The sequence below is a fragment of the Brachyhypopomus gauderio genome, unplaced genomic scaffold (assembly GCF_052324685.1).
Source record: "Brachyhypopomus gauderio isolate BG-103 unplaced genomic scaffold, BGAUD_0.2 sc60, whole genome shotgun sequence".
NCBI classification, from domain to species: domain Eukaryota; kingdom Metazoa; phylum Chordata; class Actinopteri; order Gymnotiformes; family Hypopomidae; genus Brachyhypopomus; species Brachyhypopomus gauderio.
This window is the reverse complement of record NW_027506881.1, coordinates 422,920-434,906: the sequence shown is the minus strand read 5'-3', so window position 1 is coordinate 434,906 and position 11,987 is coordinate 422,920. Positions and strand designations below refer to the sequence as shown.

Sequence of the window (11,987 nt, the reverse complement as noted above, 5' to 3'; positions counted from 1 at the left end):
GTAACAACAGAGTCAGGTATGGGATATCTGTCTGTGTTTGCCAGGACAACCCCAGACAAGGTGTTACCATGAACAGCCCTGAGGTTTGTCCAGGTCATCTTTATCTGGGTCGGTACAAACTGCCATCTTTAGTCTTACGAACAAACCAAAGCAAACTGGCCTATGCACACACTAATGCATCTCCAGTTTGAGAAACACACTTGTGGCACAGTGGCACAGCACTGGTTTGATTATGGCTAAACAATCAAGATAACACAATGTGTGCATCCTAATTTCAGATACATATCTACAGCCAATAATAGGTGTGATCAATACTGTCATCTTATATTCAGGGTATTTGTAAATGTTTGGGAAGTATATTTTTGGAAGTATTTAGGGTATTTAGTAACTGCTATACTTGTTTTTCGTTGGAACTATCACCAACAGTACAGATGTAAGACAACTGTGTTCGACTTTCTGTTGAAGCCAAGCGATGGCATGAATGTCAGGAAAAACTGGACGACTGTCTGTATCACGTGCATAAAATGAGAGAATAATACGTGGTATGGCTTTTGGGCGCTCCCTAGTGGACACTGGTGGACACAACAACAAAAACAAACAAACACAATTAAAATATTCGAGACCTGTTGGACCTGCTAACATATTTTCTTTCTTTCTTTTTCAGTTCTGAATATTACTGATGGGCTCATGATTATGTATCAACCATTCTATGGGAACCAGTATTTTAATTTAAAATACACCGTGGAGAATAAGAAAATTGAAAATGGCTGCTTGTTCTGGTGTATGTTCTGGTGTATGTTCTGGTATATGTTCTGGTATATGTTCTGGTGTATGTTCTGGTGTATGTTCTGGTGTATGTTCTGGTGTATGTTCTGGTATATGTTCTGGTGTATGTTCTGGTATATGTTCTGGTGTATGTTCTGGTATATGTTCTGGTATATGTTCTGGTGTATGTTCTGGTGTATGTTCTGGTATATGTTCTGGTATATGTTCTGGTGTATGTTCTGGTGTATGTTCTGGTATATGTTCTGGTGTATGTTCTGGTATATGTTCTGGTATATGTTCTGGTGTATATTCTGGTGTATGTTCTGGTATATGTTCTGGTGTATGTTCTGGTGTATGTTCTGGTATATGTTCTGGTGTATGTTCTGGTATATGTTCTGGTGTATGTTCTGGTGTATGTTCTGGTGTATGTTCTGGTGTATGTTCTGGTGTATATTCTGGTGTATGTTCTGGTGTATGTTCTGGTATATGTTCTGGTGTATATTCTGGTGTATGTTCTGGTATATGTTCTGGTGTATGTTCTGGTGTATGTTCTGGTATATGTTCTGGTGTATGTTCTGGTGTATGTTCTGGTATATGTTCTGGTGTATGTTCTGGTGTATGCTCTGGTGTATGTTCTGGTATATGTTCTGGTGTATGTTCTGGTATATGTTCTGGTGTATGTTCTGGTGTATGTTCTGGTATATGTTCTGGTGTATGTTCTGGTATATGTTCTGGTATATGTTCTGGTGTATGTTCTGGTATATGTTCTGGTGTATGTTCTGGTGTATGTTCTGGTGTATGTTCTGGTGTATGTTCTGGTATATGTTCTGGTATATGTTCTGGTGTATGTTCTGGTGTATGTTCTGGTGTATGTTCTGGTATATGCCTACTGCATTGTGGATATAAGTCATGTGTAGTTCTCGTTTCATTCTAAAACTTTTCGAGGTTTTTAACTTCAACCTCGTCAAATCACCAAACACATGAGCACAAACGTCCGTCGACAGGAACTAGAATCAGGGTTGCCAGGTCCTACAAAAATATCCCGCACAAAATCTGTGTAAAATCCGTAAACTAGCCCAAAGCCCAAAGTTGTTGACGGGGGGGGGATGGCGAGTGATTAAAATGGAGACAAATTAAGTATTATATCGCGATCGATTCTTTGTGTTGACTTGTAACTCCCGCGGTGGCCCAACTCAAAAGTAGCCCAAAAAAACCGCACCCCGCCACCTCTGAATTTTCACCCGCGACTAGATTTCCAAACAAGCCCAATTAGGCGTGAAAACCGCGAACCTGGCAACTCTGACCAGAACGACCAGCTACGCACATGCGCACTGTAGCCACGCGAGCGCCTCAGAATAGCCAGTCACGCGCGGCAAAAGAGGAGGGAAATTTAACCTGAAGGAGTAACGGCTGTTAGCCCACATAGCTAGTTAGATACCTACTAACTACCCACATATCTACCCCCCCTAACTACCCCACCCTACCCCCCTTAACTACCCTAACTACCCCACCCAGGGTAATTAAACAGCAGGACGTGGTTAAGTTACGTTAACTGCTTCACTACGTCGTTGACGCGCGTCTGACTGACGATGCAGCGGTCGCGAGAATCGGTGAGCACGAGCCCCGCACACACACACACACACACACTTCTCCGCATTATCAATACTTTAGTCGATAAATACGCCAGTTAGCTGAACAAGTGAACGTTTGTCCGCGTCGTCACTTGTGTTTTCACCCACACCGGCTCCGTTTAGCCCCTGTTACCCACAACTGCGCATGCGCGACATCATTACGCACAGACGAGCAGGTCTTAAACGCAGACGAGCAGGTCTTAAACAGACGAGATGAGCAGGTCTTAAACACAGACGAGCAGGTCTTAAACACAGATGAGACGAGCGGGTCTTAAACGCAGACGGTGTCATCTGTGCAGTAATATGCGAATAAAACAGCGGTCATTAGTGGTCAGACGGCAGGTCTGTCTGTGGCAGCATAACAATAATAAAATATAACCAGCTAGAAACTGAATTTCTACACACAGATATATTCTTTTGCATGTGTGGTCCACCTCAGAGGTGAAGCGTTTGGTTTGGTCTGCTCTATAGAGTGTGTGCCTGGACTCCCCATCCAAACACAGCTACATCGGGAGCTTTCATAGGCCTCCAGATATGATTCCCCGGGAGCTGTGTGTGGCGGTGAGGCCCCCTCAGGGTGAGCTGCTCACCAGCCGGGAGACGAGTGGAACCACACCTGACTCGGGGAGCAGAGGTGAGTAGAGATACACACCACACACTCACACCCCTACAGCCACACACAGTGACCGCAGTGTCAGTTTTATCTTGAGGTATAAATAAGGTGATTTGTCCATCACGCTGTTACGAAATACTATTATATCTAAATGAATACTAAAAGAGCCGGATTGACAGACCCTTGGTCACCTGTGTGTGTGTGTGTGTGTGTGTGTGTGTGTGTGTGTGTGTGTGTGTGTGTGTGTGTAACAGCAGTGATGGCCGCACTGAAGACCCTGCAGGAGAAGATGAGGCGTCTGGAACTGGAGCGCGTGCAGGCGGAGAGGAATGTCACCCGCTTTCCCAAGGTGTCCCAGCGCCACGTGAGCCCCACCTGCCCCGGGGGCCGGAGTGAAGTGCAGCCCGCCAGAGAGACCTCGCCCAGGAAAGGTGACTGGAACACTCCTGAAGAATGACCTACATGGGCTTTAAGTGTGTCCTTTTCTCCTACTGACACGCGTGTGTGTGTGTGTGTGTGGGTGTGTGTGTGTGTGTGTTGAACAGAGCTGGTGTCTCAGCTTCGCACCACAGAAGCACGCTGCTCACTCCTGGAGAAACAGTTAGACTACATGAGACAGATGGTAAAGAGTGTAGAGACGGAGAGAATCACTTCAGTCAGTACAGAGGTGAGTGGAGAGAGAGAGAGAGAGAGAGAGAGAGAGAGAGAGAGAGAGATAGATAAACAGACAGGGCGAATGAGCTTGAACCAACCGCAGCATCATTAATGTTAATGGCAGATGGTTCATCTATTTCAGAGCACAATCTTAACTTGGAATCACCCCAGCTCTTCAGATCTGGGCTAACGGGAGTAATCAGATGTCTGTAGACTACAGCACCACTCTCTCTGGTTTAATAGTCTTCTCTCTCTCCACCCTTCCCCACTGTGGGAGTGTAGCAGGGTGAGAGGACACACAGCCATCCGCACATCCAGCTGCAGAAACTGGAGCGGCTGGAGGAAGAGTGTGTGAAGCTCACCAGCACACAGTCGGCAGCAGAGGTACCAAACCCCCCCCGAGTGTCGGTGAAAGAGTGTTTGGCTCTAGTGTGTGCTGATCTGGTGAACGTGGAGGTTTGAACCTCCGGTCAGAGAACTGGGCTCAGAGAGATTTTGGTTATCTACTTTCTTTTATTGAACATGGATTGGATGAGAGAGGGATGGATGAGAGAGGGATGGATGAGAGAGGGATGATGCAGACATGAATTTGTATAGATGTCCGAAAGGTTGTGTGTGGATGTTTGTATGTGTGTGGCTGTAATTACAAGGAAAACAGATGAATTTCTCGAACAGTACATTCAATCAGTGTAAGGCAAGGCTAAGCAAACAATCACATCCTCCAAATTACTACAGTGGCATAAACGGATATTAATCCAATGAATGAAACTGTTACATCTAACAGATCACCGATCATGTGTAGATAAACTGAATGATACAACAGAACACATGTAAATTACTCCATCACTCGTAACGAGCTAACAAAGGCTACTGAATTTCTCCCGCACATGTTCGCTAATTAGCTCGCTAGCGAAACTGACATAATGACACAGGTCGAAATAATAACGGCTCGCATCGACCTAGTACATATATCACACTCGTTGCAACATGTGCTACATTAGTACCAACAGTACTGAACTCACTTTTGATGCATTGACACACACAACTTTAAGATGGAGATGATACACCACTGAACACAGTTATCTCTCCAATCCTATAAGGACACACGGGCTTTACGCATGTGCGCTCTACTAGCCCGGACTAATATACGGCAACACCACGAGAACTTCCCATATAAAATAACACAATAGAAGGACCTTCGTACAGTCAGTGAGGGAGAGGTACCAACACCCCGAGTGAGGAGAAGCCCTTAACCAGATTACATTATTGAGCAGACGAGTCATTCGTATGCAGTCCAGGAGAGTGTGAAAGGACCTTAAATGAGCAACACAAATGACCTTCACCTCGCTGATCCCACCTGACCGCAGTGTTCTCAGCAGTTTTTACCTCACTGAAAGTGTAGGCTAAGGAGAGATCAGATTCTCTGCTGTGACAGCATCCCAGTATCTGTCCCATCTGGATTATTGCGCTGACGGGGCGAGCTTCATAAGCCATCTGAGATTTATAATCTGTTTGTGTGTTCTGTCAAGAGGAAGATCGAGCTTTTGGAACAAAAGTTGCTTGAAGAGGCACACAAACGCCAACTTGTGCAGGAGAAGGCTGAAGAGGTATGTGAGTGTGTGTGTGAAAGGGTGTGTGTGTGTGTGAGCGTGTGTGTGTGTGTGTGTGTTCTGGTTTACTCTCGTGTGTTGTGTGTGCATGTGTTTGTGTCTGAGAGTGTGTGTGTGTGAGTGTTTGTGTGTGTGTGTGTGTGTGTGTGTGTGTGTGTGTGAGCCTAACAGGTACCCACAGTATCTCTTTGTCTTTACTTCTTTGTCTGTGTCTGCATTGATGGTTTGTGCTCACAGTTACAGAGAGAACTGGAGTCCAACCTGCTGATCCTGTCGGCCGCTGAGGTCAAACCCAAGACGAAGAAGAGAGGCCAGGCCTGTAAGGTAGCCACTCCTGCACCTTTAAGTGCTATATACTAAGATCACCACTTGGTGGCAGTGTATTCCAACAGCTTTAGTGTGGGTGTCACCAGCATCACTGGGAGCTGTTTTGTTGAAGTGAAAATTACAATTTTGGTCACAACACTCAACAACTGTGTCATTTCAGAAGCCGCTGAGGACAGAAGTGCCTGTTTCTCTGGGTCTTCCTAAGAGCAAACGTATGCCCTTTGTTGCTGGAACAGTGAGTACTGTCTGTCTCTCTCTCTCTCTCTCTCTCTCTCTCAAGACAGAGATAATAAATATTCATTTTCTGTCACTCCTTTCTAATGCTTTATTATTTGATTGGTCTGTGTCTCCTGTCAGTCAACCAGCCCCAGTCACTCGGTCGGTGGTGCCGTCCAGAGTGTGCTCCACCTGCTGAAGACCCGACAGCCCCGTCTGTGTGAGAGGCCGCCCTCCACGCGCCGGGCCCCTGTCCGCACGCCCACCCCACTCAGCCCCGGGGCCCCCCCGGGGACCCTGGGCAGCCTGTCTGAGCTGCTGCTAGCCCTCCAGGACGAGCTGGGCCACCAGAGCTTGTGCGTGACCGCGCGGGGGGGGGGGGGGGGGGGCGTTCAACCTAGATGTGTGTGGTGGTGTGGGCCTGTATATTATTGTTGTTTAAATCTCTTCTTATTAGCTTGTGTGTGTTGCAGTGAGCATCAGGACTTGCTCAGGCAGATAGAGGAGACAGATGAACCCCAGCTGAGGGAGAACTTGGAGAGGGAGCTGGACACATTAGTGTGCAGGATGGAGGGGAAAGCAGCTCAGATCTCCAAGCTGCGCAAGCACCAGCAAACTGTGAGTGTGTGTGTGTGTGTGTGAGGTGTTCGTTCTTTCTCTCTCTTCACTCAAAAGGGAAGATGGTGGTTCAATATGATTGTACTGTATAACTACAGTTTGATTGTACCTTTAAATATGAGGACATCGGTGAAGTTTTATGAGTTCAGTCCTCCACGGCCTCAATATCATTTACATTCACATTTACATTTATAGCGTTTGGTAGACACTCGTGTGTCGATTACTGAAGGGGTTTGTAGTCTGTCCAAACATTCCTCACACTAGCATGTCTGTATATTTATAGCCTTTCACGGCCGTATGTGTGTCAGTTTCATTTATAGAGACGTTTGACAACATGTTGCCACGAAGCAGCTTTACAAACTCATGGGTCCAGATCCCTAATGAGTAAAACAGTAGCAGCGAGAAACTCCCTCTGGGGATTAGGACGAAACCTGTGTGTGTGTGTGTGTGTGTGTGTGTGTGTGTGTGTGTGTGTGTGTGTGTGTGTGTGCAGGTTCAGAAGCTCTCTCTGAACAGCCCCAGACAGAAGCAGACACCCAGACGTACAGCTGGTGTGGACGGCCGGGGCGTGAGCAGTGTCAGAGCCTCGCCCACTTCCCCAGCTAAAGCTCCGCCCTCCTGCCCAGCCAAAGCTCCGCCCTCCGGTGCACGCAGGCCTCGCAGCGCCAGTCAGGGGCGCACGCAACTCCGGCGGGACACCTCGAGGCTACGATCCAGCCTCCGGCAGCAGGACATCACCTGGGAAACGTAGGCCCTTAATCACCTGGGAAACGTATGGATCCCTAGTGTGAGGGAGGAAGAGTCTGACCCGAGCAGGGACACGTTACTGAACTGTAGGTCTGCTAACGCTCAGAGTGTCCAGGAGCGCTGCAGAACCACTGTGAGGACGTCAGCGAGTGTTTGTCCTTCGCTCCTTCGTCTTCATCAGTGTTTGTGCTTCACCATCATTTCGTTTTCTGCTTTTAAGTGTGTAAATATTGAGGTGTTTTTAATAAAGTATTGTTCTGGAAACTTCTCTTTTGTCACTTTACCTTGTTATATGCTGGTCGTGTTTTATATGCTAGCGGAGTTATTTTGGCACTCTTAAAACCCAAAGTATTTTATATTTGAAAGTATAGTATTTAAATGCAGTGTCTTCTGTACTGTTATGCACCAATCCATTTAAAATGTTGATATTTCAGAACTGACATTATTCTGTTCTTAAACTAGGAGTGCCGTGGCTGGTGTGCGTTAGGCTGAGGTGGTAACTTGGGCCCCGTGTGATACGGTTCTTACTGCATCACCACTGATGATGGCAGGAACTCAACGCTCCATGTTTGTGTGTTCAGTCATTTTCTGGGTGTTGAGAGAGAAAAACCCCTGCCAATAAATCAGTGTGGAGCAGGTAAACACAGGGAGGTGTGAAAAACTCATTTGAACTGACATGTTAATGTTTATATTAGAGATGGACGTTCTGATGGGTCCGTAGTCTCAAAACAGCTCAGCTCACCATTGGGAACTTCTGAATGGCTTTACATTCACTTTCATACACAATTTATTAGAGTTAAATGTTTCAATACTACAAGATTTGACTGATTCTAAAGTCAGGGATACAAGGCCCTTTTACACATATAAGCCCCAACAGCACTAAATTCTCCCTGATGAGGGACATTTTCTGAAATCGTGTTTCATAATGAACTGACCGCATGGAGCCCACCCATGTCTCGATGCAATTAATGGTCAAACCTCGCAAGAAAATGTGTGTGTGTGTGTATGTGCGTGTTAGGCAACAACGGCGTGTTTGGAAACCCCCATGAAGTCCCAGTGCTATTTGAGCAGTCATGGGAAAGTAACAAGCATGAGCTTGTGTGAAAGCATTAGTCCTTTATAACGTGCATCTGTTTTACAATGATATGCAAATAATTAGAATGAGTATGCAAATAAGTAGAATGAGAATGCCTTAAAAGATTAAAATACAAACATCTGTATTTGGAGAAAAGACTGTTCATAAGTAGATATATTCTAATCTTCCTAATCTAGTTCAATATGTAGATATTTTAATCTTCCTAATCTCATATGTGGAGATATTCTAATCTTCCTAATCTAGTTCATATGTGGAGATAATCTGTGTCTGAGGCATCTGCATTCACTTCAACACAGTCACACAGTCACTCAGCAGTGGAACTAAGACAACACTGACTACAGATTCAGCAGGACAGCCTGGGGCCACACGCAGTGACACAGTGAACTGCGCATTGTCCAAACAGAATTATTGGATTAAGTTGTGACTCTGGATGAATTCAATTACTGTTACATAAAGCTACAGTGGGTGGGGAGATTGTGTTCACACACAGTTACACATGCACACAATACAGACCAAATACCCTTTTGGTAACATTTGCAAGACATTTTGCAAGATGTCCATGTGTGTGTACGGGTGGAGATAACGTGTTGAGCAGCACCAAACCTGGACACCTGTTATTAAATAGATGATATAATGTATAAACGTTATATTATGAAATAGCTGATATAAAACTCCATGTGGCTAATTATCAAGGCTCATCAGGACAGCGGTGACACTCTTCCTCTCCGTCCTTCCTACACACACACACACACACACACACTCCCAGGACTATTTTCTGCTGGGTCAACAGGAACCAAAGTTGCCTTCGGGGTGAGAACGCATCCTGTCAGGCAGGTTGAAGGATCAGAGGGGCGGCGTTAGGGCTGGACACCACCACACCAAACCAGGAGATGAGACCTAGAGCTTCTCAAAGGGAAACAGCATGTGAGCGTGAGGAGAGAGTGCAGAAAGGTTGAAGATAACGGGAGAGAACACACAGCGGGCGTTTGGGACGAGGGGAACCGCAGTCTGTTCTGGGCACCACCACAGTGCCCAGCAGCTCTGGACAGGGAGACAACCAGGACAGTGTTGAGTTGCTGTTAGGACTCACACTGTTTACAGTAGGTTGGTCCAAAGGTTACAGACTGCTCAACCAGTCCAAACCCAGCAGCAGGTGGGACCGAATGCCCAACACTCAACCCATTTGTCAGTGATTACTGCTGCCCAGCACGCCGTGTTTGCCAACATGACAATAAAGCCTGCAGGAGTTTCTCTTAATAAAACCCTTAATACAGGTGCGGGTGGAGAGAGCAGACACCTGACAGATAAACTCGTGTGGAGGCTCCCGGCTGAATGGGAGTGGCACAGTGAACAGGACGGACACATGAGGTCCATTACCAGACAAACCCCACCGTGTATCGTCTTCCTCTCCTGATACTGTAGATGTAACATCTTAGGCCTTCTTTATACTTTCGAGAGCAACCGTAGCGCGTGACTCCGCCCACCTCAGGCGACCCTGCACGAACGGTGGAAGCGTTTATACTTTCCGCGTGCAGTGTTCTCCGAAACGATGTGTGGTAGTATAAAGAAACACTCCTCAAAAACAGGGGAAGGAACATTTATGACGAATTTTAATGGTGCTTTGTGTTTCAGTTTTGAAAGTGCTGGAATTTAGGCTAAAGTACTTAAAAATGCTTGAAATTGTAACGACTTCGTTTCACAACAAATATCTGTCTGACTGAACAGTTCTCTTGTATTACGTTAACAAATACGAGCCTCTTGTAATTCCAGGACGAAACATGAGAGAACGTGAAGACGTTAAGATTGGGTGTTTTGAAAATAAACAACCATTAAATAATGTGACGAAAAGTGAATTATTTCGAACCATTTCGAGTATATGTATAAATATTTAACTTAAGTTTAACGTGCTGGGAAACTGACCTTGAAAGTGACGTACAAGTGCTTTAATTCCACCATATAAAGGTGTATGAACCCTGCAAACATGACTTTGTTCATTGCGCTGATGCGCGGGGCGCGCAAAGTGACAAAAGTCGAGAGGTGCACGACCTCGTGAATCGACAGCGCGTGAGGCCCTCGCGCACACGCGGGGCCACAGCGATTACGTCATTTTCGCCGTGCGGACCCTCGTGACGCATCAAGTATAAACCAGGCTTTAGAACTTCATCTGAATACATTATCACATACACACAGGAAAAAAAACACACAAAGCAGCTCCTTTAACAATAGTCTCTTTTTAATTAATTATTGATTTTAACATCTTTGATTTAATTGCAACTGCAAAACTAAGGAAAAAAATCCACAACAAAAGAAATTTCTAAGAAAATAAAAGCATCATATCAACGGGGCTGAAACCACGCTAAGGCCGACGTTATGGCAACGCAGAAGAGGAGGAGGTGGACGTGCACAAGCTCCTACAGCAACCAGACCAGGACCAGAACCAGACCAGCTCTGAACACACCAGAACCAGACCAGGATCAGAACCAGAACAGAACCAGGATCAAACCCAGAACAGCTCTGAACACACCAGAACCAGACCTGAACACACCAGACCCAGACCCAGAGATTCACATCCACACTGCTGGTGAACAACACGGCCAAGAAGGAGCACAAACACCCTGGATGAGGGAGTGAGTGGTGAGATGGTGCAGAATCCAGCCCACTCTAACCACCGCAGGCCAGTGGGGTCCACAGCTGTTCTGTAACTGGCTCCGTGTTTCTACACATCGGCACCGGTCTCAGCTCTCACTGCCGAGTCCGTTCAAGAGTTAATCTGTGTTTTAAGGACAATAAGGAGCGTCACCTCCCCTGTAGTTAAGGCACTTCGCCATCGAGACGTGTGACACAGAAGGAGCAGCTGCAGCTCAGGGGTGGAGATGGGTGGAGGGATGAAGAGAGGGGTGGAGGGGGTGAGGGAGGTGGAGAGAGGGGTGGAGGGGAGGTGGAGAGAGGGGTGGAGAGGGTGAAGAGAGGGGTGGAGGGGTGGGGGAGGTGGTCTGGTCAAGGTTTTCATGGCTGTTTCTATGGAAATTGGAGGCAATGTTGTTGCGGTGTGTGCAGTCCAAACAATGGGATCTCACACAGAGCTGCGATGAGAATGACGTGGAGAATAACACTGGAGAGGGAGGGGCTCTCACATGACCAGGGGCGGGGCGGGGGGCGGGGCAAAGAGGCACGGAGAGCGTGCGAGAGCGACAAAGGCACTGGGGGGAGCGGTTTTCCGGCGAGGTTGAACCGTGCTGAAGCTCCAGGCTGGGACTCCAGGATCTGTGGACGTAAGCGAACGTTGTTCACACAGTAGTGCGACGCTGGTTACATCGTTTCTATGGAGCTCAGTCAAGGAGCACAAAAGAAACATCAACTAATTCATGCCTAAAGCCGCGTAGACCCGCACCACCATGTCCCGCAAAGACAACAAACAAACAAACAAAACACAGGCAAGCAGTAGGTGTGTGTGTGTGTGTGTGTTGGCCCACTACGGTGCGAGGCAGATGTTGAGAGGGTTAGCTGTCCCCACCGTGCTGGAGTAGACAGCTTTGGTATAAAACAGGATATGCGTTTGGGTGAAGTGGTGTTGGAGTAACGTGTGGGGAGACCTCCGCACCAGGGCGACTTAAACCCAAACCAGAACAACAGCAACGATAAAGAGCCGAAACAAAGTCACGAGGTGGGAAAACACCCACAGCCAGAGGAACACACGGCTAACAAAAGAC

At 46.8% G+C, this 11,987-nt stretch overlaps 2 protein-coding genes across 3 annotated transcripts in view; one reads left to right on the top strand and one right to left on the bottom strand.

Annotated features, from left to right (window-relative positions):
* Positions 1 to 2,104: 2,104 nt before the first annotated feature.
* On the top strand, positions 2,105 to 7,448 carry cep57l1 (centrosomal protein 57, like 1). 2 transcript variants are annotated; one of them, XM_076988185.1, is made up of 11 exons: positions 2,105 to 2,375; positions 2,868 to 3,030; positions 3,267 to 3,440; positions 3,555 to 3,676; positions 3,946 to 4,047; positions 5,193 to 5,270; positions 5,511 to 5,597; positions 5,761 to 5,835; positions 5,958 to 6,172; positions 6,290 to 6,434; positions 6,928 to 7,448. In XM_076988185.1, the coding sequence occupies exons 1-11, from the start codon at positions 2,355 to 2,357 to the stop codon at positions 7,183 to 7,185; spliced, it is 1,440 nt and encodes a 479-aa protein (XP_076844300.1). In that variant the 5' UTR covers positions 2,105 to 2,354; the 3' UTR covers positions 7,186 to 7,448. The 2 variants fall into 2 exon arrangements, with proteins under 2 accessions (XP_076844300.1, XP_076844299.1); XM_076988184.1 differs by having other exon boundaries at positions 2,107 to 2,375; positions 3,264 to 3,440.
* A 3,041-nt stretch (positions 7,449 to 10,489) lies between these two features.
* cd164 (CD164 molecule, sialomucin) overlaps positions 10,490 to 11,987 on the bottom strand; it is a 13,690-nt gene continuing 12,192 nt past the window's right edge. The window contains exon 6 of the mRNA XM_076988068.1: positions 10,490 to 11,987. This exon is cut by the window's right edge and continues 2,070 nt beyond it. The gene's annotated coding sequence lies outside the window, so the exon portion shown is untranslated.